Source organism: Pocillopora damicornis, chromosome 6 (genome assembly GCF_964200805.1).
Source record: "Pocillopora damicornis chromosome 6, jaPocDami1.2, whole genome shotgun sequence".
Lineage (NCBI taxonomy): Eukaryota > Metazoa > Cnidaria > Anthozoa > Scleractinia > Pocilloporidae > Pocillopora > Pocillopora damicornis.
Genome location: NC_142675.1, coordinates 11,504,696 through 11,530,000, shown reverse-complemented (window position 1 = coordinate 11,530,000; position 25,305 = coordinate 11,504,696). Strand labels below are relative to the sequence as shown.

The 25,305-nt window shown below is 38.0% G+C and overlaps 1 protein-coding gene and 1 long non-coding RNA gene across 2 annotated transcripts in view; one reads left to right on the top strand and one right to left on the bottom strand.

Annotated features, from left to right (window-relative positions):
* Positions 1-12,050, bottom strand: part of LOC113667294 (ephrin type-B receptor 1) — a 12,357-nt gene extending 307 nt beyond the window's left edge. The window contains exons 1-17 of the mRNA XM_089209173.1: positions 11,412-12,050; positions 10,462-10,605; positions 9,171-9,274; positions 8,903-8,967; positions 8,611-8,807; positions 7,313-7,441; positions 6,687-6,699; positions 6,258-6,297; positions 3,846-4,140; positions 3,108-3,218; positions 2,810-3,000; positions 2,561-2,683; positions 2,249-2,319; positions 1,998-2,038; positions 1,715-1,811; positions 825-924; positions 269-330 (exon numbers count right to left, since the gene is read on the bottom strand). Coding sequence (XP_089065299.1) covers positions 269-330; positions 825-924; positions 1,715-1,811; positions 1,998-2,038; positions 2,249-2,319; positions 2,561-2,683; positions 2,810-3,000; positions 3,108-3,218; positions 3,846-4,140; positions 6,258-6,297; positions 6,687-6,699; positions 7,313-7,441; positions 8,611-8,807; positions 8,903-8,967; positions 9,171-9,274; positions 10,462-10,605; positions 11,412-12,030 — 2,402 coding nt within the window. The 5' untranslated portion in view covers positions 12,031-12,050. The remainder of the gene's footprint in view (positions 1-268; positions 331-824; positions 925-1,714; positions 1,812-1,997; positions 2,039-2,248; positions 2,320-2,560; positions 2,684-2,809; positions 3,001-3,107; positions 3,219-3,845; positions 4,141-6,257; positions 6,298-6,686; positions 6,700-7,312; positions 7,442-8,610; positions 8,808-8,902; positions 8,968-9,170; positions 9,275-10,461; positions 10,606-11,411) is intronic.
* The window catches only part of LOC149043956 (uncharacterized), a 114,545-nt gene that overhangs the window by 9,835 nt on the left and 79,405 nt on the right, over positions 1-25,305 (top strand). The window lies entirely within an intron of this gene.

Genomic DNA, 25,305 nt, shown 5'->3' with positions numbered 1-25,305 from the left:
TAAGCAAATTAAGCTTCGCAACACTCGCGTGGACTGTTTTCCATGTAAGGTACTTTGGTGTACAGAATTGTTTGTTTTTTCAAGACTAAAAGTAAAAAAAAAATACATATAAAAATATGTTAAAGCTATACTTTGCCTCACGTCGCTGTTATTTTTTGTTTCTGTACTTGCTTAATTAACACATGAAAGACTAAAACCTAATCGAAAAAAGCATATAATCTCAGATTTATCAATTCATCCTGTGCTCCATGAGGATGCAATCGCTTACTCGGCAAGATCGTCAACATTAACATAGAGTCGATCATCGTAATTTTCTAAATTTATCAGGCCCTGAAAAAAAGGAAAAAAAACAGTCGTGTGTTTAGAGTGTTGCATACTCTCTTAGGCTTGCAGTAAAGCTTTTTCTGAAACGCCTTTTAATCCTCCCAAAAGAGTATATTAATGGTGAAATCATATTTAAAAATAAGTGAACTGAACGTTCAAAGGAGCACACTTGTACTACCTGAATACGACTTCGTATTTACTTTAGGTTTTCGCCAATGGACTCAGAGAATTTCATGAAATACACAATCAATCCCATTTCCGTGTCTTCAAAACAACTTTAGAACTAATGTAAGAACAATCGATGGAATTCTGATTTGTCATTTTTACCTCAGAATTTAGTTAAAGTAGCTTCCAAACTCCGGTAATTTTCTAAAGAACTGTAGCAATACACAAGATTTGCCAACTAGAGGTTAACGATACTCTTAATGTGTATCTTGTATGTGCGAGAGCAAACTACGATCAAAGTTTAGAAATTCCCTTTGAAAAATCTACAACTCTACCTTATGATGGTCTTCCATTTCTTTCAGTGTGTTCCTCATATCCTCAAAAGATGGTCTCAAATTAGGGTTGTGTTTCCAACAGTTTGTCATTAAGTCATACCTAACAATAACGTCAAGAATATCTCAGCATCTTATTGGTGGCATCAGTAAGGGCGTTATTAGGCCTAAAATGTTGTGATTTTTCCATAAAGGTATAGTAGGACCATTTGGTCCTTTTCTTACTAATCACAAAAAATTGCAATTTCCTTTATTGTGATTGGTTTTATAAACTCCTATTTTCCATTTATTCATTTGCAAAGTAGTTATCGGAAATTATGCTATCTTAAAACTTTCATCGGACATTCAAAGTTGTATTTTAAAATCAACCAATCACAAACTTGGTTTCAGTCACCATACAAACAATGTACAGACTCCTAAATTAGGGCTTTCTCCCAAATGGCGAATGTTTATGCTTGAATTGTAGACAATTTCGGAGCGACATTAAACAATTCACGCCTCCTTTGTCAGTTTTTTTAATGAGAAATTTTCCTTTTCTTCTTACTTGGTAATTCATATTTTCTCAGAAGTTGTAATTTTTATGATCAATTGATAATAAGACTTCGTGTCGTCCAATTCGGTCTGTAATCATATCCGTAGTAGAGGAATTGGACTCCCGCTATTATACGCAAGAACGCAGACCGATTCGAATCCACACGGTCCCTTTACCATTACTAATCACAAGATACAAACTCGTATTATTCCAACATTTCCCGTGGTAGACTGGTTCAACAAGTAAAGCCAGTTAAATTTTGACCACAGCCAAAAATTCTCAAGACCCTAATGTCAAAAAACTATTTTAAGAGAGAAGGTGTCGTAAGAGAAACAACAACAACGACAAAATTTTTCCATACAACTTATTATCCACGTGTTGTGGTCTAGGCATTCTATATCCCGCTTCTAGCGATGTTAAAATTTGTCTTCCATCCATCTTTGGATACGGCGAGCCACCTGAAATAGAGAAGCTACTCAAAATACACCTTACAAAAATGTTCCAACATTTGTAAATATAGCTTTACATTAAACATCCTGCACCACTGCTCATCTTTTTCCCAGCTGAGCCTACCGACTTCTTGGCGGGTCAACACGAGTTTTAAGGCTAAAATTAATGGTCTGTCCATCAGTTCTTTAACTTACCAATCGTGAAAATCTCATAGAGGAGAACTCCGTAGCTCCACCTGTGAAAAAAACGGGATAAATTTAGAGAAATAATCGTTCTTGTCTTTAAAAAAATTTAACATCTTCTGTTAACCGTTGTGGGAAGCGCACTCACATGAGCTGATCCTGGGCCAGTACTTGTAACTCAATACAGAAGAAAGCCAATACTTTTTCTCAGAGGCCACTCCCATTAAGCTTAAAAATAATGTTTATGTGGTCCTTGTACTCACACGTCACTTTTTGTAGAATATTTTCCGTAGAGCAGCACCTCAAAAGCAGTCCACTTCACTGGAATACGTCCCTTTATGAAAAGTATATTGAATTGATTCGCAAAAGTGCAGAAAAGAGCAAGAATGAAAGTCATAACCTTGCGTCTACTAGGCTGATCGCACATCTCTGCCTTGGTTAGCTAATTCTAGCGGTGATATGATATGTTGGAGAACAGCAAACAGAGCCAGTGGTCGACGAAAATCTAAAAATACAGACCAACACTCTCCCTAACTAATTTCGACACCAACTTTTGGCTCAAAATAGTTTAGTACCTTTGACCTCATTTGATAAATGTTGTCATCTTGGACATCTCTAGCCATACCAAAGTCTGTCACTTTACACGTTTCCCCCGCTCCAACCAACACATTACGAGCTGCAAGGTCTCGATGGATAATCTACAACAAATAAAATCTTTAATGTTGAAGAATTGAATGAAAAGAAAAAGGTTAGGACCAATGTCCATTTTCAGCGACATGTGTCAAAGTAGCATTTCACTAACTAGATATAACGTTCCTGCTTACTGGTATCGATGACAAGTAAGACATTCCATCGGCAACTTGCCACGCAAACTTCATAAGCTGCTCTGACGTCAGATTTGTTTTTGGTTTGATATCCGGGTCCTCGAAGTACGTATCATTCAATCCACGGCTTTTTCTAAGGTATCCCAATAGATCTCCATAGGGAACGTATTCAATCAACACCATCAATGGCCCTGCAAAGCATGGAAAACATGAAATATCTTTATACTAAGCAAGAGATCTGCTGGAAAATGATGAAAATAATTGTTCGGGCTATTAAAGTATACTTTTCCACATTTACCAGATTTCGTGACACATCCCAGAAGTTCAATGACATGAGGATGAGCATCGAGTTCCTTCATCAATCGAAGTTCGGACAACAAGTCCTTCCTGTCCGACTCAGAAGCGTTATCTGCAAGACGATCACCCAACAGCTGTTGCCTTTACAAACAATAGCAGTAGCTGAACTCAAGAGAATGTCAGTTGACGTTCTCTTGCTGAACCGGATTAAGTTGCAAATTTCCCTTCTGAATCTGAGCTCTGTTTTGCACGGTGATTGAACATCTTATTTAAAATCATAAGGTCGTGAAATAGTCATACTGCTATCAAATATCTCGTACAGATTTATCTTTGGGGCTTAAAAGTAAGGCTCAATAAGACCGACTAAATTGGGACTGTAATGCTTCATTTACGCTCGACATATAAATATAATTTTTAACACTATTCTCAGTCGACAAATACAATAACAAAACCCCTCATTCCACTGCTATATCGGTATGACCATGTTTTAACGATATTAAATTTGATTAGAATAAGACCTCTGCAAAACAATTGCTGAGCGGCATACACTTAGCAGAGACATTGTTTTTTCTTTTCCCACTGAGGTTTCATGTTGAAAGGGACGACCCTTATGTCAATTTGAATTCGGAAAAAGCAGTTTTTGAGGTTTGCTACCTTTGAATAGAGGGAGGGAGGATGGTTGATCGTTGAAAATAATTTACTTTTTTACTTTTTACTAATTATTTGAATTATTTGATACCTTTCAACATCTTAACAGCCACAAGCGTCTTCTTTGGTCTCCCCTGAAGGCCTATGACTGTTGCCTTGGCAACCTGACCAAAAGCCCCTTTACCAACGACCTTTTCTACAGTCACAAGCTCTGTAGGAATCTCCCAACAGCGCGGTGATGAATATAGAGAGGTGTATTCAGTGACAGACTGGCTCGGTTGTGGACAGTTCGCCAGCCCTCCATCTGTCGTGGAAGGTGACCGATTCTGCTCATCCAATGCCATGTACTGCTGGCTTTGAGAAGCTTCCTCCATTTCAAGTCCGGTCTTTTAGTTGGAAATAGTAAACGCAGTCATTAATTAGGGCTACAGCGGAAAGTCCATCAAATCTTACTTTTTTTTTTCATTCCGTTGTTTATGTATACAGTTTTCATGCGAATGTGTTGCACTATGACACTATCTTCCATTCTTTGGGAGTTATTACTGAAAGTGCGTTAGTTGAATTAAAAAAAGGAAAAGAAAATATAACGTGTTAGCTCGTATAAAATTTTCAATTTTGTTTAGCTGTTTGCTAAAGATTACACTGATGATCGTTCTCATTTGATGTGGTGTTCAGCTTCGTCTCTGCCATCAGTTGTACAATGTACCTGAGAAGCATCTTAAAAGAATTTTAATGCCATTATGGCTTTGCAGAGCGAGGGTGGAACAGATATGAACAAGGAATAACTGAAGACTAAAAGACAAACCGTCGTCGGTAATAAATAATTTCATCAAATGCAAACGACATTGTCAGCACCGTACATTTTTATCCAAAGACACGAAACGTATGGCAGTTAACAAGAGAGAGTTCCTGATTGGTGCGATTGAGCTCCAGCTATCAACCACACGCTGTCAATCATTTGAGCGTGACATTTCGCTCTTGCTGGAGAAAGAGAAAGATGGCGAACTCTGATAGTGAAGTTAGTAGTTTTGACTCCGCTCTCGAGGAAGCACAAAGTGCCTTTCGGAATCTGACATATCTCGCGAATTAAAATTGGAACAAACGGAAGCAATTTCAACAGGGGTAGCAGGGTCTACTGGCTGTGTTACCAACTGGCTTTTAGAAAACCCTGACATTTCAGGTGTTGGTTCTTATGAAAAGAAATTATGACGGGAAACTTCCAAGCGTAGTTGTCATTTTTCCGCTTCAACGTATTGTTTATGATCAAATGGAATAAGCATCTTCGATCGGATTAACGGTAACTTACGCTTACGGATTGTCATTTGGAGGATATAGAGTGCGGCCATTGTTTGCGTCGGCAGAGAAAGTTTTGGTGGAGCTAATTTTTTCCTTGATAAAAAGAAATCTGCCACACCGTTTCACCAGAGTATGCCAGTTTGCATCAAATAAATCGTGGCGGGTAAACCTTCAAGTGCAGTTGTTGGTTGCTTCAAAGTATCGTTTACGACCAAATGGACGTAAAAACAACAAATTTTCAAGTAGATTAACGGCAGTTATAGTCAAGGATTTTCGTTTGGAAATTGTGGGATGCAGCAAATATTAGCTCATATTTATGACTGAGGAGGAGGTTTTGTCGAAGCCATTTCTTTTCTTTAGCCGAAAAAAAACTGCCTTACCGTTTCTCTAATCAACACTACGTGTGTTTGTTCTTGTCGGAAGGCAGTACTTCCAGTTTGCTAATTTAACCCGTATTTATTGGTTATCTGGCTATTTCGGAAAATGCAGTGAAGCGCAGCTAATCAGGGGATGTATAGCATTTTAACAGCCTCTTCGGGCAGGCGTCTTTTCGCCCCTTCCCCGCCCCCTACCCCCACCGTCCACTCTAACTACAAATCAAATATGGCCGGTCGGATAAACGATCGTGAGCTTATACCGTTAGCTCGCACTAATGGGACACCTGCACTGCAGGCTAAGCAAGGCTTTAAATGGCCTTTTTTTCTCTTAAACCTATAGGAGCTTGTACTTACGGCAAGATCCTCCATAAACTCAACAATTTCTTAGCGAGTAGGGAGTAGAGAAAACAAATTAAAAATAAAGGCTTCACAGAAACATTTCTATTTACGTAATGTTAACGATGATTTAAAAGCTTTCAACGCAAACTATATAACAGCAATCCAAGCAACCAAATTGATTTGAGAAAGAGGGAGAAAATAATTATTAATCAATATAGGGCTTGAGATCGTGACCGAAGTCTGTGCTTGAAAATGCTGCCTAGCCGGTAAAACAACATATATTTATGAAAAAAATTTGCAACAGAGCTATGAATGTACTCCACGACCCACCAAAGCGTTACTGTGCCCATTGGCAGAGGTAGAAAAATCCGGACTGCGCTAAAAACCAATCAGATTGAAGGATTGGTTACCGTGCCTTCTTGGAAAAAAAACAATGATATACTGTATTTTACCACAATAAGGTTAAGAGTTCAAATCTTCACGCGACTTACAGCAACAAGTCCTATTTCTCCAATTGTATCTCCGTTTGTCCTAAAAGTAAAAAAAGAATATCATATTATCTCTCGAATCTGAATTCAATCGGATGAAACACTTTGAAGATTTGTTTAGCTAAGAAAGCGCACCTCTGAGCACTCCATGAGTATTAGTCATGAGATTAGTGACAGCTTGTCACATTTTGCGCTGCTGTATTGTCTTATAAAAAGGTTTCATAAACATTAAGAGCTAGGCATCTGTGGCTTTCATTAAGTGGACTAGCTCTATGAAAGATCATTATACCTGGATAGCCCACACTCGAAAGGTCTCGTAAGTAATTTTAAAGTTGAAAATAACAGACAAATTCACAGTTGCATACAGTTTGCAACTAGCAACAAAAACAAGACATGAGATGGGACAATACTTTATCATTCTAAAAATCTCACCTTTCTCTTTTTACTGTTTCCAAGACGATGAGAAAGAAAAAAAAAATATATGACAAACATGAAAAAAAGTATACTGAGAAGATAAGAAAGAAAAACCAGCTCGAAAAGAATATGAAGAGAAAGCTAAAATTAACTCAAATGCAATGCAGAATGATGTCTTCTGACATTTATTTCATTTTATACATGGATAAATTAAGTAGAAAGCGATCAACAAATCCTGGGCTATAAATAAACTTACAAAATGATAGAACCCGGTCAAATGAGAGCATAAAATCACGGTCCTAAAGTTTTTGAAGTGGGTGTATTTTATAAACGCAAGAGATCATAGAGGAGATTTTCTGTATTCACCTGGCCTCACCTAAACACGCTGAGGCTTTGAGACTTACGAAGGATTCATTTGCAGTTAATAAGTTTGTATTCGATCTAATAATTTCGTTACATTTTTTATTGCTGAATTGGACGACAACATCTTTTTTCCTTTTGAAAAAAGGGATTTGTTAGAACTGTTTCGAAATCTTCAAACTTGCCTTTCTTTTAAATGAGGCTATAATAAACACAAACTGTTCTTGGTTGCTTGATACTACGTGATTCCTGTTGTGGGCCAAAGTTGGCATTTTGAATACTACTCTTACCATTTGAGTTGTTGCTGTTACGCTTTCTTGACTTCCATACCAAAAAGACAAATATTCCAGCAGCAACAGCCAGCGCGGCAATTGATCCAACCACTGCACCAACAATAACCCGCCCTTTGGTACCTGGAAAACATGAGAAGAACAACATATCAATATATGCCTCCAAAAACTATATGTTTGCGATCCTCCGCTTAACCATTTTAGTCATGATGCCTTTTTCTACGCGTACAACTTTTTTATTCAATTTACGTCAAATTACTCAAAAGCCTAATAAAATGTGATTTTGATACCCTCAGGAAGAAGTCCAACTAAGTATAAGAGCTAACTTAAAGGCATTCCACCTGTACCCTTCCCTTACTTACTCTTCATGACGTTTCAAAAACAATTAGAATTACGAGCCAGCAAAACATATGAAAGTTCTTAGGTATACACTGCACAACAGCCGATAAAAGCCTTTTTATTTACTTGTCTAGGTTGCATCTCTATGATTCAAGCAGTCTGTATACATTACTTACGTGTACGTAAAAGTAATTTCTAAATCATTTCTCTATTATATCAGTGCCGCATGTTTTGTGAGAATTAAATGTAATGTAATGTAAGTTGGGTCTTGATTTCAATTGTTTACTCTCTTAGCAAGTTTGTTACTATTATAATACAAGTTCTCTATATTTCAAGGAAATAAGAGCAACTCCCATTTATTACTCGGCAGAGTTGATATAAAGGTCTGAATAAGACACCGAGACAGGCAGAATAAATGCTAACCACATCGGTAAGAAGGCCTATCGTTCTCGCGACATTTGCTTGCGGTAGCAAAAAAATATATGGATATGTAATATTAATACTGAAAAGTGTACGGGTTGATTTTTATTGGATGAGATCTTGTGCCCTTTCTTTCTCAAGTAATATCGCTTTAGCTCATTAGCTGCCGGAGTTAAGAAACAAAGGCCTCGCGTTATTGTTTACGCTATTGTTTTGCTTGTTTGTTTTATATCATAGTTTATCCAAGGGCATATCCTTTCCTCACCCTGCTGCCCATAGCTTTTGTAGCGTCATGCAGAATGAAACATTAAAATGCATTGTATGATGTTTTAAAAAAATCAATACAACAAAGTACTTTAACATGGACACCATACATAAGAAGAATGTTCCAAATAGATGGTGAACATACTTGCAATTAAACCCTTCTCTAATTAACTACTTCATTGGGGAGCATATGAGGGATAACGATTCCTGTGCGATTTTGCTACTGATTAACTACAGTGTATATATGTAACAAAAGACTTAAAACTTACTGCCAGGGAGCGTTACTGTGCCTGCTTCAGTAGTTCCAGTGTCGAAATCAACTTGCGATCTTGTCCTTTTCATTGCACTGACATTAAAGTCTCCAAGCTTTCCATCTTTAGCAGCATTACGAAGTACTGTTATAACATCTTGCTCTTTTGTTTTGAAATTGAATTTAAGTAGTAGGTCAAGAGTTGCATCTCCACACCTTGATTAAGACAAAATATGAGGGTCAGAATAAAGTAGAGCGCATTAGAAACCAGAAAATTACAATTCATTTGTGGATCCAGGAAGTTTGCAAACCTAGTGCCACTTTTCAACTGCACACCGTTGCAACCTGCAAATCTCCCAGCAAAAGCCTCTTCCATCTGTAGATGGAAACAACAGCAAACTGAACATGAGATCGAGGAGTTCATCAAGCACCTTTAAAGACCGACACACAATCAGGTAAACATATAAATGTTCACTGAACATTAACAACCGAAACTATAATTACAATTGCATGATCTGCAATGGCAGAAATAGAAAAAATAAATAAGTATATAAATTCTGCTTTAAATAAAATGGTTACCACTTTTTCGAGTCTCGTCAGTAATGAGGATATGTCGTATTTTCCATCAGTACAACTTTCGCTGGTGATGACCATGGTTATGTTAATCAGTACTTTTACCACGACTGTGCATGTGAATAAAATGACACTTCAATTAGACACAAATAAACGTAGACTTGTTGACGTTTTGTAACTAGTTGCATATCATGATTAATATTTCATTTCCCGCATTGAACTAAACTCCATTATCTAAAGTGTAAACAGGGACCAAGAGCAGATAGCTTTCACAGAGTGGTTAAAGCCGATCTAACACTCAGGTTATCCAAGAAAATTTGCAATTGATTTTGATCTTAATATGTTAGGATGGCATCAAAGAGGACTGTGTTTTTTAAAGTTTTCAGGGGAAGCATGCCCTTCCACCTCTTAATCAGCCTTACAAGAACTATATAGGCATGATTTACTATCAAGAGTGGTCCTTGGCTACACTAGTCTGGTTTCTTTCTTACATTTACACGCGTAACTTTATCATAATAACATTTCTTTTATATCGCTGAAGCGAGTCCTGTGATCCGATTGGCCACCCAAACACGCTAGGGATTGCTTGCTTTGATCCAGCACAAGCAAAAGAAGTGCATGGAGCGGTTATCTTTGGAAAATGTCGGCGATGAAGTCGCAAAAAACGGCTGAAGAGAGTCAAAAAAAAGAAAACATCATCAACCCTCGTGGGTTGATTGTGCCACAGACACAGTCGGCTTCCTCTCTCGGCTCCCGAAATAAATTAGTCATTCTTGTTTCCGATCAAAACGAAACCTTTTTTCCTGATACAATAAATACTTTATTTACCGAGCTCGTTCGGTCAAGATGGCTGGATATTACTCTCATTATTTTTCTGTGTTTTCAGGACCGAGAGGAAAAAAAAAGGAACTCGGCCAATATACAGCCATCTTGATCGAACCTTTGGTTAATGTTCTCTCTTTGGACGCAATTACGCAAAGGGATAAATTGCCACATGCCACGCGATACACCTTTTTCTATTCTTCATCGGTCACAGTACAAGGTTTCAGTTTTGCAAGGGCTTTCGTAGCGTGAACAGTGTTTTGTCAAGTGATGCAGACTATGCTGTTGTTGCGTTGGTGGTGGAAGGAATTACGCATATATTTTAATCGATGTTTTAAGCATTAAGAGAGAGCCTTGTGTTACTTTGAGCATTTTGAAATTATACTGGACAAAATCGAAAGGATACTCTGTAAGTTTTAGGACTTTTATCAATCGATAATGATTGGGACAAGACCAATCACCAATAAATATATACCTTCACAATCTACCACACTAGATGATCTGTAGTAACCTTCTTTACACGTGCAACCAGTTCTGTCAGTATTAGATTCTGAATTTGCAGGACAAGGTACACATTTTGCGTTACCAACAGAATCCTTATAGAAGCCTCTCTGACACTCTAAAATGAAACAATGTAAAATTTCATCGACAAGCCTTTCCTTCACAACCAAGAGAATATCAACTGATATTCTCCTGTTCAGAACACATCAATATAATGACCCTCTAACGTGCTTTTTAGGCAAAATATTCCTGCCATGCAAATGACCACTGTCTTTGACAGAATCTGAGACACATTTTGATAACCTTGGCAATAGTCATCTCTAGAGGCTTGGTTACCAAGACAACTCTTTTTGTCTTCACCTTATGACTCTCATAATGACCATCATTCAGGTTCTTGAACAACATGCGTTTATAAATTTAATGCAACCTCTAACCTGGGGTTTTCAGACCTAAATAACAAGACATGAAAACAAAGACCCGAAAACGAAGACCCTAAAATCAATACCCCGTATTTTTGCAAAACCAAAAAATAAAATGAAGAATCGAGACACAAAAATTGACAAATGGGGGGGGGGGGGGTGGGGGGGAGGGTAGGGTTTATGAATTGGAAGACCTGTATTTTTTTAAGAATTCGAAAATTTACATTTTTCTTCGTAGCCCAGGTCGAAATTCAACTTATCTCCCTGCACAGCTGTACTTCTCATAAATATAGATTTATTTATCTACGTCCACCGCTTGAATTTATATGAACATGTGATGTATGACCAAACGGTCCATTTTCATGTAAGTTATGCATCGAAGCTTCTCTAAGCTTTTTATCAAACGATGAATAAATGGGGTGGTCATTTAAATGTTTATTTAAATGATTAAATTTTGGACCCAACGCTTCGGAGGCATATCCAGGTTTTTAAGTGCAGCACTAACCTTTGCATGTGAAAGATCCATTCGTCAGTTCATAGCCATAATTGCAAAGGCAGGCTAAGTTATCTGTAATGTTCCACTCCCCATTACTAAGGCACACGCCAAATAACTTTTTGTATTTTTTCGTAATCGAGTTAGGATCTGCACATTCTCCTTCTTGTTTGGTTAAATTGCTGTCATTTGCTGGAGCAACTGTTCTTGAAAATCTAACCATTTTGGAAGGGACCGTTTCAGAGCAGAAAAGATATCTCACAGCAAATTTTCTCATTCTCAGGCAAGCTCCTTGGTCTAATAGCACTAAATAAATTCCCTTTGATTTTGTTAAAACTGACCCATAAAATACGTTTGTTGCGTGCTCCCCAGGCGCAGGTAGAGTTTTTGGAGTTATAACAGTTTCTTTGTGGAAATTTAGTGGTTTTGGATCTGGATTTAATTTGTAATCAGTATGATAAGAATACAGGGAGAAGTTTGTTCTGCAGAATGGCCCCACGTCAGCTAAGGGGCAGTTACGGAAGATATAGGTCACTTCAACATCGAGCCGTGCAGCATACTTGATGTTAATGAACTCTGTCATTAACCAGTTCTTTGGTTCCTCATTCTTGGTAAAAATATCGCAGACCATATATAATTGCGTTTGAGTTGAAGGATCCCACCACTGCAAGAGAATAAATATCCAATTATTGGTCAATCGTTATGGAGTAAAATACTCACTTCAATAGTGATAGTCTGTGCAAAACATACATGTACTGAACGTACGCTATACTGAAAATTTCTGCTCATATGCCAGGCAAGTATGGAGCGTTATTAGATGGGCTGATCCTTTAACTATGTTCAACGTGAATCAATATTTCTAGAATAACAAAATCTTATTATCAAATTACACATTATAATAAACTCCAAATGGCATTATTTTATAGCGTGCGTGCTTTTTCATGCGATATTTACCAAAAACTTGACTGTTTACTACATTTAGGCTTTGATCTCTTTGGAATGATGAATACTACTGATTGTCACTGACTTATAATTGGCTCTCCGTTATTGAAATGCCAAGTAAAGTCATAGGGAGTTTTAGTTTATTGGAGGATGGGAATTGGAAAGATTGAAATTGGAAGATGGAAATTGTGCAAGATGAAGAGGGAAAAACATTAGTTATCTAGTTTATATTACTACTGTCTAAAAATGAGTTTAATGAAGTTCATCCTAAAGAAATAATTCGTGCTAATTTGTTGAAAAATTGACACAACAGATCTGAGAAGGAAATCGAGTGTTTAGATGAGAGTATAAAAATATGAAAGAAGTTCTCTATTGCTCTTATAAATATTTCTTTCCAATACCATAACAAATAAAGGAAAAAGTTGCTTATTTAATTACTTCTTGATTAATATGATTATAGGTCCTAAGGTAAGTCAAAACTCTCTTATTTTAGGTAACTATTTTTTCTTCGGCTCAATTTTTTTGCCTGTTAGATGTGTCTTATCTTAACTAAAAATACAATACATGCCTGAACCAAATCCGTGGGAAATTATCATTGGTTTGAGTAACGTAGAGGCTTGAGATACAAGAGTCTTGAACCACCTACTGTACATCACCTGAGCATGTGCTGGTTTCTCTAGGCTCATATTTTTTCTCACAAATCTTCCTGCCCACATTTATTTGGATTTCAACCGCCCATCGCTTAATTCATTTTCCAATTTTTTAAACCTCTACCTTGATGTCCTTAATAAGCGGGGATTACTATTACAAAATATGTATAGATGTACCTGTTAGCGACAAAGTTAATGTTTAATAATACACGTAAGTGTGGTTTTTTCATGGGCTATCAAAATCAAGTAACTCACCCCTGCTCCGCCTCTAATTTCTTTAAAGACAGTCCAGTACCAAAGGTCTGTTCTAGTCGGTTGCTCCAAAAGAGTTTCTGCAGAGGAATGTTATAAACTATTTTGTAATAAAGTTCGGATATAACACCCACTATCATTGGTTAGAAGAGCATGTTTTATCAGAGTACAAAACACGGAGCTGAGCAAAATCTGTCACGCCATCTGCCAATTCTCTATAGCCTTTTTTCGTTAATTGAAAGTAAATTTCAGAATAAGCGAGCCGACAAGTAGCAAAAGAAGAACCAAACAAGAGTTTGTAAATATCATGCACCAAAGAAAAAACTTAATGGCCTGTCGGAGTTTTTAAAATTGTAAAGCTCAGTTAAATCGCAAGATAACGCACGGCAATAAAACTCAACCACAGCGAACACTCGTATAGTATAAATAGTTTCGTGTTTAAAAACAAAACAAAACCAAACAGAAATGATGAAAAATACAACCAGACTTGAATAGCTGTTAAAATTTATACAAATCATGACGGTGTCAGAGCGACTGCCATCGCGCTGTGGTCCATCACGCTCATCAAGGAAATCTCAGGTGACATCGCAAGGAAGGAAGCCTCAGAAATTACATCGGCCGCACTTTGATGCTTCTAGTGGCAGGCCTTCTCAGTCACAGCAGCCGAGTTTTAGAGCGCTGTCACCTCGAACAATCTTCATGTTCCTGTGAATCGGTTGTCGTTCAGTCAGAAAACAAACGCTTTGAACCGTTTGTTTTCTAATTGTCATGTGAAAAAGCTTGAGTGTTTTTATAAGCTACGATTCGGCCGGATTTCACTGAACATTTCACTTTCAGATTCTGCATTAACATTAAAAAGCTTCAGGCAAAAGTGTTAAATTCGACCTGCCGAAGTTTTCCAGTTTGCAAACCATCAGTCCGGGATGGTTATCAGATTTGATAACCACGTGACGTCACAACATGGCGACCATAATGCTAATAATAATATATTTACTTATACAGCGCAAATTCAACATACGTTTTTAAAATGCGATTTACAGTCAAAATATCTAAAAACAAATAAATACAAAACTATGTGATAAGCTAAAAGTTATAAAAAGCTATTAATTGTTTTAAAATGTAAAATACTAATTTAAAGATGCGATCCTAAAAAGATGAGTCTTGAGCTTTTTCTTGGAAGTATTAAGACTGTGCTCCTCTCATATCTATTGGCAAGGAGTTCCAAAGACGAGGGGCAGCAGCAGCAAACGCGCGGTCACCAAGAGTTGGCAAGGTTATTATAGCTAATGGTGTTAGTAGGATTGTGTTATTAGATCTTAGTCCATATTTGGAGTTCTGTTTGAGAGAGACCTCCTAATATATTCTGCTGCTGTTCCATAAATAGCCTTATAGGCTATAAGGATTATCTTAAAGTTAATTCTATGCTTAACATTTAACCAGTGAAGTTCCGTTAACAAGGGGCTAATGTGACAATATCTGGGTGCTCTATATACCAGTCTTGCGGCAGCATTTTGAACGCGTTGCATTTTAGATATAAGACAATTAGGTAATCCATACAATAGAGAATTACAATAGTTGAGGCGGCTCGTCGAACCCATGTATTAAATTCTCCGTGATTCCTTGAGAATTTTCTTATCCTGCTGATATTATGGAGGTAAAAGAAACCTGTTTTGCAATTTTTTGTAACATGCGTGTTCATTTTAAAGTTGACATCAAACCAGGCACCCAAGTTTCTAATTACGTCTGCACTGGGGGATATACAAGAGTCTCCTACAGCCAAGTTGTCAATATCCACCTCCTTTAACTGCGCTTGAGTTCCAATAATAATGAACTCCGACTTATCGTCGTCACCCACTCCCGTACATCTTGTATACAAGCCTCCATTGCAGCAACAGCCGAATCTTGAGTGGCACGATCACCCGGTCGAAAAGCCAGATACAGCTTCGTGTCGTCGGCATAGCAATGCACTGTGGGTAAGTGCTGACTGACAATGTCGAACAATTGACTCGCGTAGATGGAAAACAATAATAGACCGATGCAGGAACCCTGCCGTACACCAAAGTCGATGTCAAACTTGTTAGAAGTTGCACCGTCTATTACAAACTGTTGGAATCTGCCCGACAGGTACGAACTCCAATGCAGTTCTACAAAATGCAAACTTATCCTCAAGACGCCGAAGCAATATCATGTGATCGATCATATCGAATGCAGAGCTCAAGTCAAGGAAGACCAATAACGATACATGTTGTTTGTTGATTATAAGTAAGATGTCATTATGAAAACGAAGTGACGCCATCTCGGTGCTGTGGAACCGCCGATAAGCCGATTGTAGCACAGGGAAAAGCCCGCATGCCCTAAGACGAGAAACTACTTGTTGGGCAACTGCTTTCTCTGCAAGCTTAGACAAGAATTTGGAGGTTACTTACAGGTCGATATTTCTTCTCATCAAGTTCCAGACCAGATTTCTTGAGCTTGGGCTTGACTAGCGCCCCTTTCCACGCATCAGGGAAATGACCCTGTTCGAGGGAGAGATTTACACTGGACGATATAGCGGGTGACAGTTCATCCAAGCACTCCTTAATAACACTAGTAGGAAGAGGATTAATTACACATGACTTCGTGGGTGCATTCGCAATAAGCTTCGTCACCTCACTGAGTCCAACGGGAGGGCCTCAAACGCAGAGAAGGGCACTCCTGCAAATGAAATAGCTTTGACATACTTACATCTAGCTTACAATAAATGCTCCTGATCTTTCGAACAAAAAAATTACCGAATTCGTTAGCTCGTTGAGGTGGATAGAGCTCGTCATGAGATCCCCCAAAGAGGCGGTTGACTGCATTAAAAGGTGTCGCTTGTCAGTACTATTCTTATGATTAATGAAGTTCGCGTAATAATCTCTCCTTGCCGTTCAATCACATGACTTACATGATCTCTCGCTCTAAAAAATGTTAATCTATCTGATTCAAGGCCACTGGCTCTCCAGATGCACTCACATTTGCGGCGTTCTTTGCTGCCTTGATGGTGTCATTAAACCAGGGTGCGTGTGGCTGCGCGGTAATGGTTTTCTAGACAATAGGATACTTCCTATACTGAAAACGCTGGCTTACGCAGCACCAGGTTACACAGCACTTTATAGTGCTCAGAGAGGTAACAGTCTGAAATCGGTGTAGTTTCCACCAGAGTAATGACCTCCCGTGTGATGATTAGATCGAGTGTATGACCAAGCCGGTAAGGGGGACGTCTTCGCGTGCTGGAGTAATCCTTTAGAGTCGAGGAGATCCAGGAATTTGATTGCATCGGGATCATTCGGGACATTTGCATGAATATTCGTGTCCCCAGTTATCAGGAGGGGCTCTGGTGTCAGGATGGGCCACTTGACTCGAGTACAGATTCTACTTTACCTTATACATGTATCCACAAGTTAGGAAATCAGGTAAGGGAAACTAGGTTGCCCAAGGTCAGGGAAAAGTCAGGGAATTTCACTCTAGGTCAGGGAAAAAATATGTTTTTCAGAGAAGTACCTTAGTAGGTTTTTATAGACATGAAATGTAAATAAACTAAATTGGGTCAACACGGCGCCGTGCTCCACTCTTCTCAATCAAGACTCGTACAGAAGAAGGACCGTCTGTTAAAATTGTTATGGCGATCATCATCACATAACGCCAAGCGTGAATAAAACGCACGGCAAAGTTCTGTGCAAAGCCTATGCATCAATTTTATGTAATAAAATATTGTATCCTTCCTAAAATTAGTTTATCAGAATAAGAACTAGTTACCAAGCACAAGTAGGGCTTTGTGCAATGATAGTTTCAAGGCTTAGGAAAGTTTCTTCTCCTGTGAATATTTCCCAACTCTGCTGGGCTCCTAGAATCCTCAGAGCTTTGTCCTGACAGCCCAACCTCATCCAAACTTTGGCAACTGGGGTGATTAGCAAATGAATGACACATACAACCGAGCCTATTTCGACATACACACCCCTCAATCTTGTTACCTTATTCTGGACATAGCATTACAGACATGGTGGGTATGCTGTAAATTTTCCAATTCCCTGACTAGTTATTTCGTAATGGTGTCTACAAGTTTTGAAAAATGGTTGGGTTGAAATATATTACAAGTATTTGCCAGTAGATGGTCAAATTAGAACTTTTTACAGATAAATAAAATTTGTTGTTATTTTTCATGTTAATATGTTGCCACAACTCCACCTTCCATAAAAATCGTTTGTTTGCAAACATAAGAGAATACCATCTAAAACTTTTCAACCTCATTAGTATGGCCAATAACAACATCAACTCAACTTTAAAACTAGAGAAAAAAAACCGGATCGATGTTCTTTATTGATTTCTGTAATGTACAAATGAAATCCTGGTATTATTTCCAAGTTTTTACAAATATCTTCATGAACAAATCCTAAGCCTCTCTTCATCATCAAGTTCTAATTATAATATTCTAGTTCTAGCTTTTCTTCCTTTAAATCAAACGTTCGCCGCGCAAGAAACATGATAGAAAAATTTCGTATTTCAATTGTTAGAGTTGTGAAGATCATGGATAGTTGGTTTAAAGACACTGACATTATATTGAGTTCAAGCAGAGGTTATCAAATTAAATAACAGAAAACATCTCAAAGAGAAGTAGTGTATTTCCAGCCAGAGGAAAATCATATGACAGCTTTAAACACGAGTTAAAGAGATTTTTTTATCAATATTCGATGCTTATCAAAGGAGGTTGAAACACTAGGAAAAAAACAATGGAGCAAGCAGTCACACCTGGCAACTTCAAGAGAAGATATAAGAGAAGCTCATACGATTGTGTGTATTGTTCTACTAAATCACTGTTCTCATCGATTGGGGATGTCTTAAGTCGAAGTCATTTACCTTCTCCTTTAATTTTGGCTCATTTTCCCAACCGAAATTATCAGTCACGCTCAATAGAATATAATTGCAAAGTCATCGAATCGGAAGACCTCGAGAATCTGTAGCCTGCTAAGAAGTATTTTGGGAGAGGGGACGGACTTGGTCTGCCTGGTTCTGTGACTTCTCTCTTTATCCTACTTGCACAAAGGTTTAGTTGCTCTCTCTTGTGTTGTTGTGTGTATTTGTTTGTCTGCGTTGTTTGGATTGTTTATACTTTAGTGAGTTTTTGTATGTCTTTTTTTTTGACGTAATTTAATTCGTTTTTCTCTTTTCTATCGAATAATATGTATACGGGTAATTTGTCCAAGTTTGAACGTTCGGGGAATCAGAGTTCAAATCAAGAGGAGGAGTATTTTTTCATACCTAAGAGATCATAGAGCAAACATTTATTTTTTACAAGAAACATATTCAGAACGAGCCGATGAAAATATTCGGAAAAAAAATTGGGCTAGCGAGCTATTATTCTCACATGGCACCACGCATTGTAAAGGTGTGTGTATTTTAATTAATCCCTTTGTACAACCAAAAGTTGATTATTCTTACGCCAATGACTCAGTGAATGACCCAGTTGTGAGTTAATGAAAATGGAAATCAGATCAGAAACTATTTCCTTTTCCAAAAGTAAAGCAAAATATATCAGCAACCGAGCACAGGAATTAAGACGTAGAATAGACCAGCTTGATGCTATTATCTGCGATAATTTTTCTTCCCCTTACATCGATGGAGTGCTACGGGAGCATGACGGACTGGAAATGGAACTTAAATCAATTTACGAAGAAAAAGGAAAAAAGACGATGTTTAGAGCAAAATGCCGCTGGATAGAAACGCTGAACGTCCAACAAAGTTTTTTTCAATCTTAAAAAAGTCATTACAACGAAAAAACGATTAGTGAACTTCGATCACAAGATAACTCTATTTGGCGCAACGAGACAGTGACTCTAGGGCAGGCTGAAAACTATTATAGAAACCTATATACCTCGGATTTAACCTTCTCTGAAACTGCGTATGACACATCCACTGACAATGTTGAAACCCCTAAGCTTTCAGAGGACGCACAAGAAACCTTGGAGGGTCTTCTTACGTACGAAGAATGCAAAAAGATACCAGAAACTTTTCAGAATAATAAAGCACCAGGGGAAGACGGATTTACCGTCGAATTTTGTACCTATTTTCTTGAACTTTTAGGAAACGATTTAATAACAAGTTTCAACGATGCGCACGAGAAAGGTGAACTCTCCATTTCACAACGAAAGGGAATCATTACTTTGGTACCGAAAGAAGACGAGTCACTCTTAGATCTTTCAAACTGGAGACCAATTACACTGCTTAATGTTGATCTTAAAATAGCATCAAAAGCAATAGCCAAACGCATTGAATCGACACTACCAAACCTAATCCACTCTAAACAAACTGGCTTTGTAAAAGGGAGATACATAGGGGAAAATGTCCGACTTGTAAGTGAGATAATGGAATATACGAGTCTACAAATCCTGCCTGGCATTCTAAAGTCACTAAATTTCCGAAAAGCTTTTAACTCGATTGAATGGCTCTTTATAATGAAGACGCTGGACCATTTTAATTTTGGTAATGACATAAAGTGCTGGATTAAGATATTCTACAAGAACAAAGAAAGTGCAGTACAAAAAAATGGTTTTGTAACCAGCTGGTTTAAACCATCAAAAGGAGTTCGACAAGGTTGCCCCCTCTCCCCTTATTTTTTTTGATTTTTTCTGCGGAGGTACTCTCAAAAAAGATACGTCAGGATTCCAACGTGAGAGGTATCAAAATCATCGGTATGGAAATCAAGCTGTCCCAATTCGCTGATGATGCTACTCTATTCAATGCTGACTTAGAATCTTTAGAAATGGCCTTGAAAACTGTTGGGAATTTCGGAAGAATTGCTTGTTTGTCCCTAAATGTAAAGAAAACGAAGGCGCTTTGGTTGGGGAAATGGGAAAGTAATAAAAATAAGCCTCCTGATTTAAAATGGTTCCACAGCCCTGTTAAGATATTGGGGATATATTTTTCGTACAATATTAAGGAGAATGACGAGCTAAACTTCGACAAAAAGATCCAAAAGTTGCAAACTAAGCTGGATATGCGGACTTCACAGGATTTGACGATATTTGGAAGAGCCATGTTAACATGGAGGTGGGGAACCCCAGGTAGGTAAGGTAACCCACCTAGGTGGGGTAACACGCCTGTCCATATAATTTCTCATTTTATTTTGATTGCGTTTACATGATAGGTGGGGTGACCCGCCTAGGCAGGTTGCCCGGTCTGCCAGGTAGGGTAGCCCTGTCAGCCGGGGTGAAAATTTGCCATGTAAACGTCTCAAAGTGGGGTAACCCGCCTGGCCAGGGTCGCGTTCATAGCAAAAAGCTCAAAAGCGAAACATGTATGTTTTAAAACTTTGTACCGTTCCTAGCCGGGTTACCTTACCTACCTGGGGTTCCCCACCTCCATGTAAACAGGCCCTAAAACCTTGGATATCTCGCAACTTATCTACTCGGCCTCTAATCTGGATGTTCCCATGGGAATTGTATAACTTGGAAGAACAAAATCTTTCAAGTTCCTCTGGAAAAGCAAAAAAATAAGATAAAAAGATCAGGCCTTTACCTAGATTTAGACAACGGTGGCATACGCATGACCGATTTTGATGTTATTTTAAAAGCCCTAAAACTCACCTGGATCCCGAGACTTTTGTGGATTTCGGACAATAGTGATTGGTGTATTATTCCAAAACATTCTTTCCGAAGTAAGGGAGGATTAAACTTTCTACTAAGGTGAAACTACGACACGAATTACTTTGATGATATCCCATTCACCTGTAAGAAGATACTAGAATTCTTCAATGAATTAAAAACTCTTTACTCGTACAATCAAAAGCAGGAGTTAATATTGTTTAATAACAAAGATATATTGGTTGACGGGAAACCCATCTTCCTTAATGAATGGTTTAAATAAGGCATTCTATCGATTAACGATCATTTGAGTGAAAGTGGCAATATTTTAACATTCCAGTGATAAATATTCCTGTAAAGCCAATTTCTTACAGTATTATCTAGTAGTTAGCGCTATTCCTAAACGCTTATGATCTCTAGGCAAAGGCTCTGACACCACCAACACAAATCACTCTTTACCCGAAATGATAATATCTTTTCCTACAACGAATCGACCCAAATTAACCTGTACAAGGCTAAGTCAAAGGACTTCGATAATTTGCTCAACGTCAAGATTCACACCGAAGATCAAACGAGCCCTAAACGTTGGAGCAAAAAAACTTTCTTTAAAGAAAGACATATGGACTAAGATCTTTAAATCACTGAAAACATTTGTATGGAAACTAAATTAAAAGAATTTCAATTTAAATTAATCCACAGAACGATAGTAACTCAGAAAGAACTATTCAGATTTGGTATCAAGGCGGATGAATGTGTATACTGCGGAAATAGAGATTCAATTAGGCACTCTTTTATCGAGTGTATGTTTACCAGAATGTTTACCCAAAAGGTCTTGAACTGGTTCGACCAAGTGAATGTCTGCCAAATCTCTCCTACCACAGAGGAGACCTTGTTCGGTATTACTGCAAGCTCCCACGACACAACAATAATACGGAAATTCAACTACACCGCCTTAATTATGCGCCATTACATTTATTCAGCCAAGTTAAATAGCTTGGCCATCTCCTTTCAGGATTTTATCAGTAAGCTACTCATTAAATATAATCTTGAAAATTTGTCTTAATTATATGTTTTATTGAGAAGCACTCCTGCCTCCTCAAAGTCAATATACCGTATAATGTATTGTAAGTAACTGTATATTCAGCAAGTAATGTAAGTAGAGTATTGTATTATTCGTAGTGTAAGTAGCCCGTATTGCAAGTAATTATATTTTTTGTAAGTAACCATAGTTAATATTGTATTGCTAGCATGAGTAACCTACATTGTAAGTATCGTTAATATTGTTCTGTAAGTAGTGTAGCGTAATGAGTCTTGCACTGTAAGTAATGTTTTGTAGAATTATGTTTTGTAATAAAAGCAAAGGTTTCAAAAAAAAATTTTTTTTAAATAATAATTGCAACCGATATCGACATTATATACTGCATGTAACTAAAAGAGCTCCGCTTTTAGGCTTGGCTAAATCTACATATTACGTGACCGAAACTGTATTTCAGTTTGACATTAATTACTTGGCGGAAATCCAGTTGAAGTTGTTTTGAAGCGAAATACATAACAGCATAAAAATTTGTGGTCTGTGTCCAGACATATGAATTATAAGAAGCAGAGAAAGTTGATGCTGCCTCAAAAATAGGTCATTTACGTTGGTCCTTCGATCTCATTAAGCTCCAGATTCGCATGATATTTAAATTACCCTAATTTACGTTGAGAAAGGTGGAAGTATCAATTGAAACGCCCTTCTCAAGGATCGAGTTTTCAGTCAAAGCCCATCGTCTAAAGTGCACAACAGTTATAGCATCGATTCATGAAAGGCTCTTTACCCTCGCCTTCCAGTGATAAACGGAGAGAAGAAATGCAACCGCTTCAATAACATTCTACTTCTCTCATTTAACACGGGTAGCTTACTTAATACGTTTTGCTAAAGTCGCACAAAGTCCAGGATTTACCGAAGCCAAGTAGCAATTAATTGTAGTAACACCCCGTGGGAGCACAATCACGAAAAAATGCATAACATGTTTTTTTTTTTTTAATTTTGTTTGGCTCGGCAGTTTGAGTGGCTTTGAGTCGTATGGCGTGTCAGAACTTGTCGTATTTAACTGCTTGCTGAACGTAATTAAAAGGTTAATTCTTGAATTGAAACACCTTTCAGTCGTCTGATGCGAACTCTTACCTGCTTCTCCTGAAACTCGGCGCAAAATAGCGATTAGCCAAAGAACTAAAGTTGCACGGAATAATTTCATTATTAAGGATTTATCCGATAACTGGTCACATGAGACACAAACTCAACTCTTTCTAAAAGGTCAAAAGATGACAACTGTGCAAGGCCGGACGATCAGCATGCTCAAATCTAAGCACCATACAAAAGAAGTCAGACCTCTACGACCACGCCCAGTTGTTTTCAATACGCAAAGTAATTCAATTACTTGGTGCTCTGAAACAATTACAATATTAAAATTTTTTTAAGATAGGTGCGCAATTATTTTCGCAAATATTCCGCTGTTGTTTGGGTACTCAAGAACCAAGGGAAGTGAAACGATTTTAGGAAGAAGTTTTCATGAAGTTGGTACACACGAGCGCGACGGAGGGAAAAAAATTTACAAATTTCATTTTCGAACAGTTGCAAGTTGTTTCATTTTGTTGTAGATGGATTGATCTGAAACAGTAACTACAGAAGTGGGTGGAGCCAGGTGATGTGCGCACTTTTGTAACATTGCATCATAATCGTAAAAGAAAAGTAAGTCATTTGTATCCTGTGGCAGTCGAGTGAACATCTTTTGTGGCAGCGAGAATAGCATGAATACGTGGAACGTAATAGAGATTCACTGTTTGTTGCCGATCCTTCGAAAGTTAAAATGTGTTGACGGGCCTGCGCGACTCCAGACTTTCCTTCGTGACAAATTCCTCCGAAGGAGGCACCTGACGAGATTCAGAAAGAATCCAAATTGTAGTTTTGTTGAGAATCTATTCTCACATGACAGCAATCACACTCACAGCCGATGGCTGTATAAATATCAAAGTCAGAAATTTTGTTCCTAAACGAAAGATATTTAATTGGGAATCGACCTTTGACATGCAAACGCACTACAAAGAGAGAAAGACTTTCCAATATACGAAATTTTAAGCGTTTAATCCATCAGGCGCAAATAAAGAATCTGTAAAAGGAGAAGCGCTGCACTTCTTCGCTCTTTATTGAACGAATTCGTCAGGCTCCACGTCTAATAAAAAGCGTATAGAGTTTCAAAATACGTTTAAAGAATAGAGGATACCCAGATGACAGTTTTGAGAACTATATATCAGGAGTTATTTCTGCCGGTGAGAAAAGTTACCTAAACAAAGTTTGGAGCACAAAGAAGACATTTTTTTTTTTTTTTTTGCACAATCTCATCCGGCTTTGCCTAAGATAAAGAACATATATAGGACAATATCAACTTAAAACTTACCGCACTAAAGAGGATTATTACAAAAATCGGATATGACGCGCGCTGTCATTGATTGAAAGAGCGTGCTCTAAAAGAGTATAAAACACAGAGCTGAGCTGAAGCTGTCACGCCATCTGCCAAATTGTACTACGTCCGACCATTTCCCAGACTTCTCTCTAGCTTTTTTTCGTTAACTGAAAGTGAAATTTCGGAACACGCGAGCCGGCAAGTAGCAAAAGAAGAACCAAACAAGGGTTTGTAAACATGCCAGGCGCCCTACTTACGTTATTATAACGTGAGCAGAGACGAAAATTCTCAAAGAGAAAACGAAATGGACAGTCCGAGTTTTGAAGGCTTTCACGCTCGCTTAGACTGGTTAACGGTTAGATTGCAAGGTTACGTAAGGTGATAAAAATCAAACACAGGTAACACTCCTCTAGAATATATAGTTTCGTGATGAAAAACAACACAGAACAAAACGGAAGTGATGAAAAATATAGCCAAGCTGGCATAATTTTTAAAATTCATACTAATCATGACGGTGTCAGAGAGACTCAGCAATCACGCTGAGGTTCATCGCGGCTAGCTCATTATGGCGATCTCCGGTCATCGGAGTGAAGCAAGTCTCAGAAATTACAACGGCCGCCCTTCGAGTAAACAACTAAGAGCTTGCTATATTATCCTTACCGATCCGTTGGGTAGAAGGCCACATCAGCCACAGCAGTCGAGTGTTACGGCGCCTTCATCCCGAGCAATCTCTATATACCAGTGAATTCGGCTGTCGTTCTTTCATAAAACACAAGCCCTAGACAGTTTGTTTTCTAATTGTCATGTGAAAAAAAACTCGCGTGTTTTTAAGAGTTTCAATTCGGCCGGATTTCACTGAACGTTTCACTTTGAGATTCTGTATTAGATCCAACAAACTCCAGGAAAAAGTTTTAAGTTCTACCTGCCGAACTATTTTTTTCCGTTGGAAGATGTCACGAATAGAATTTTGCCTATTCTATCGAAAAACCACGTTTTCCATCGGAATACAATCTATTGGTGT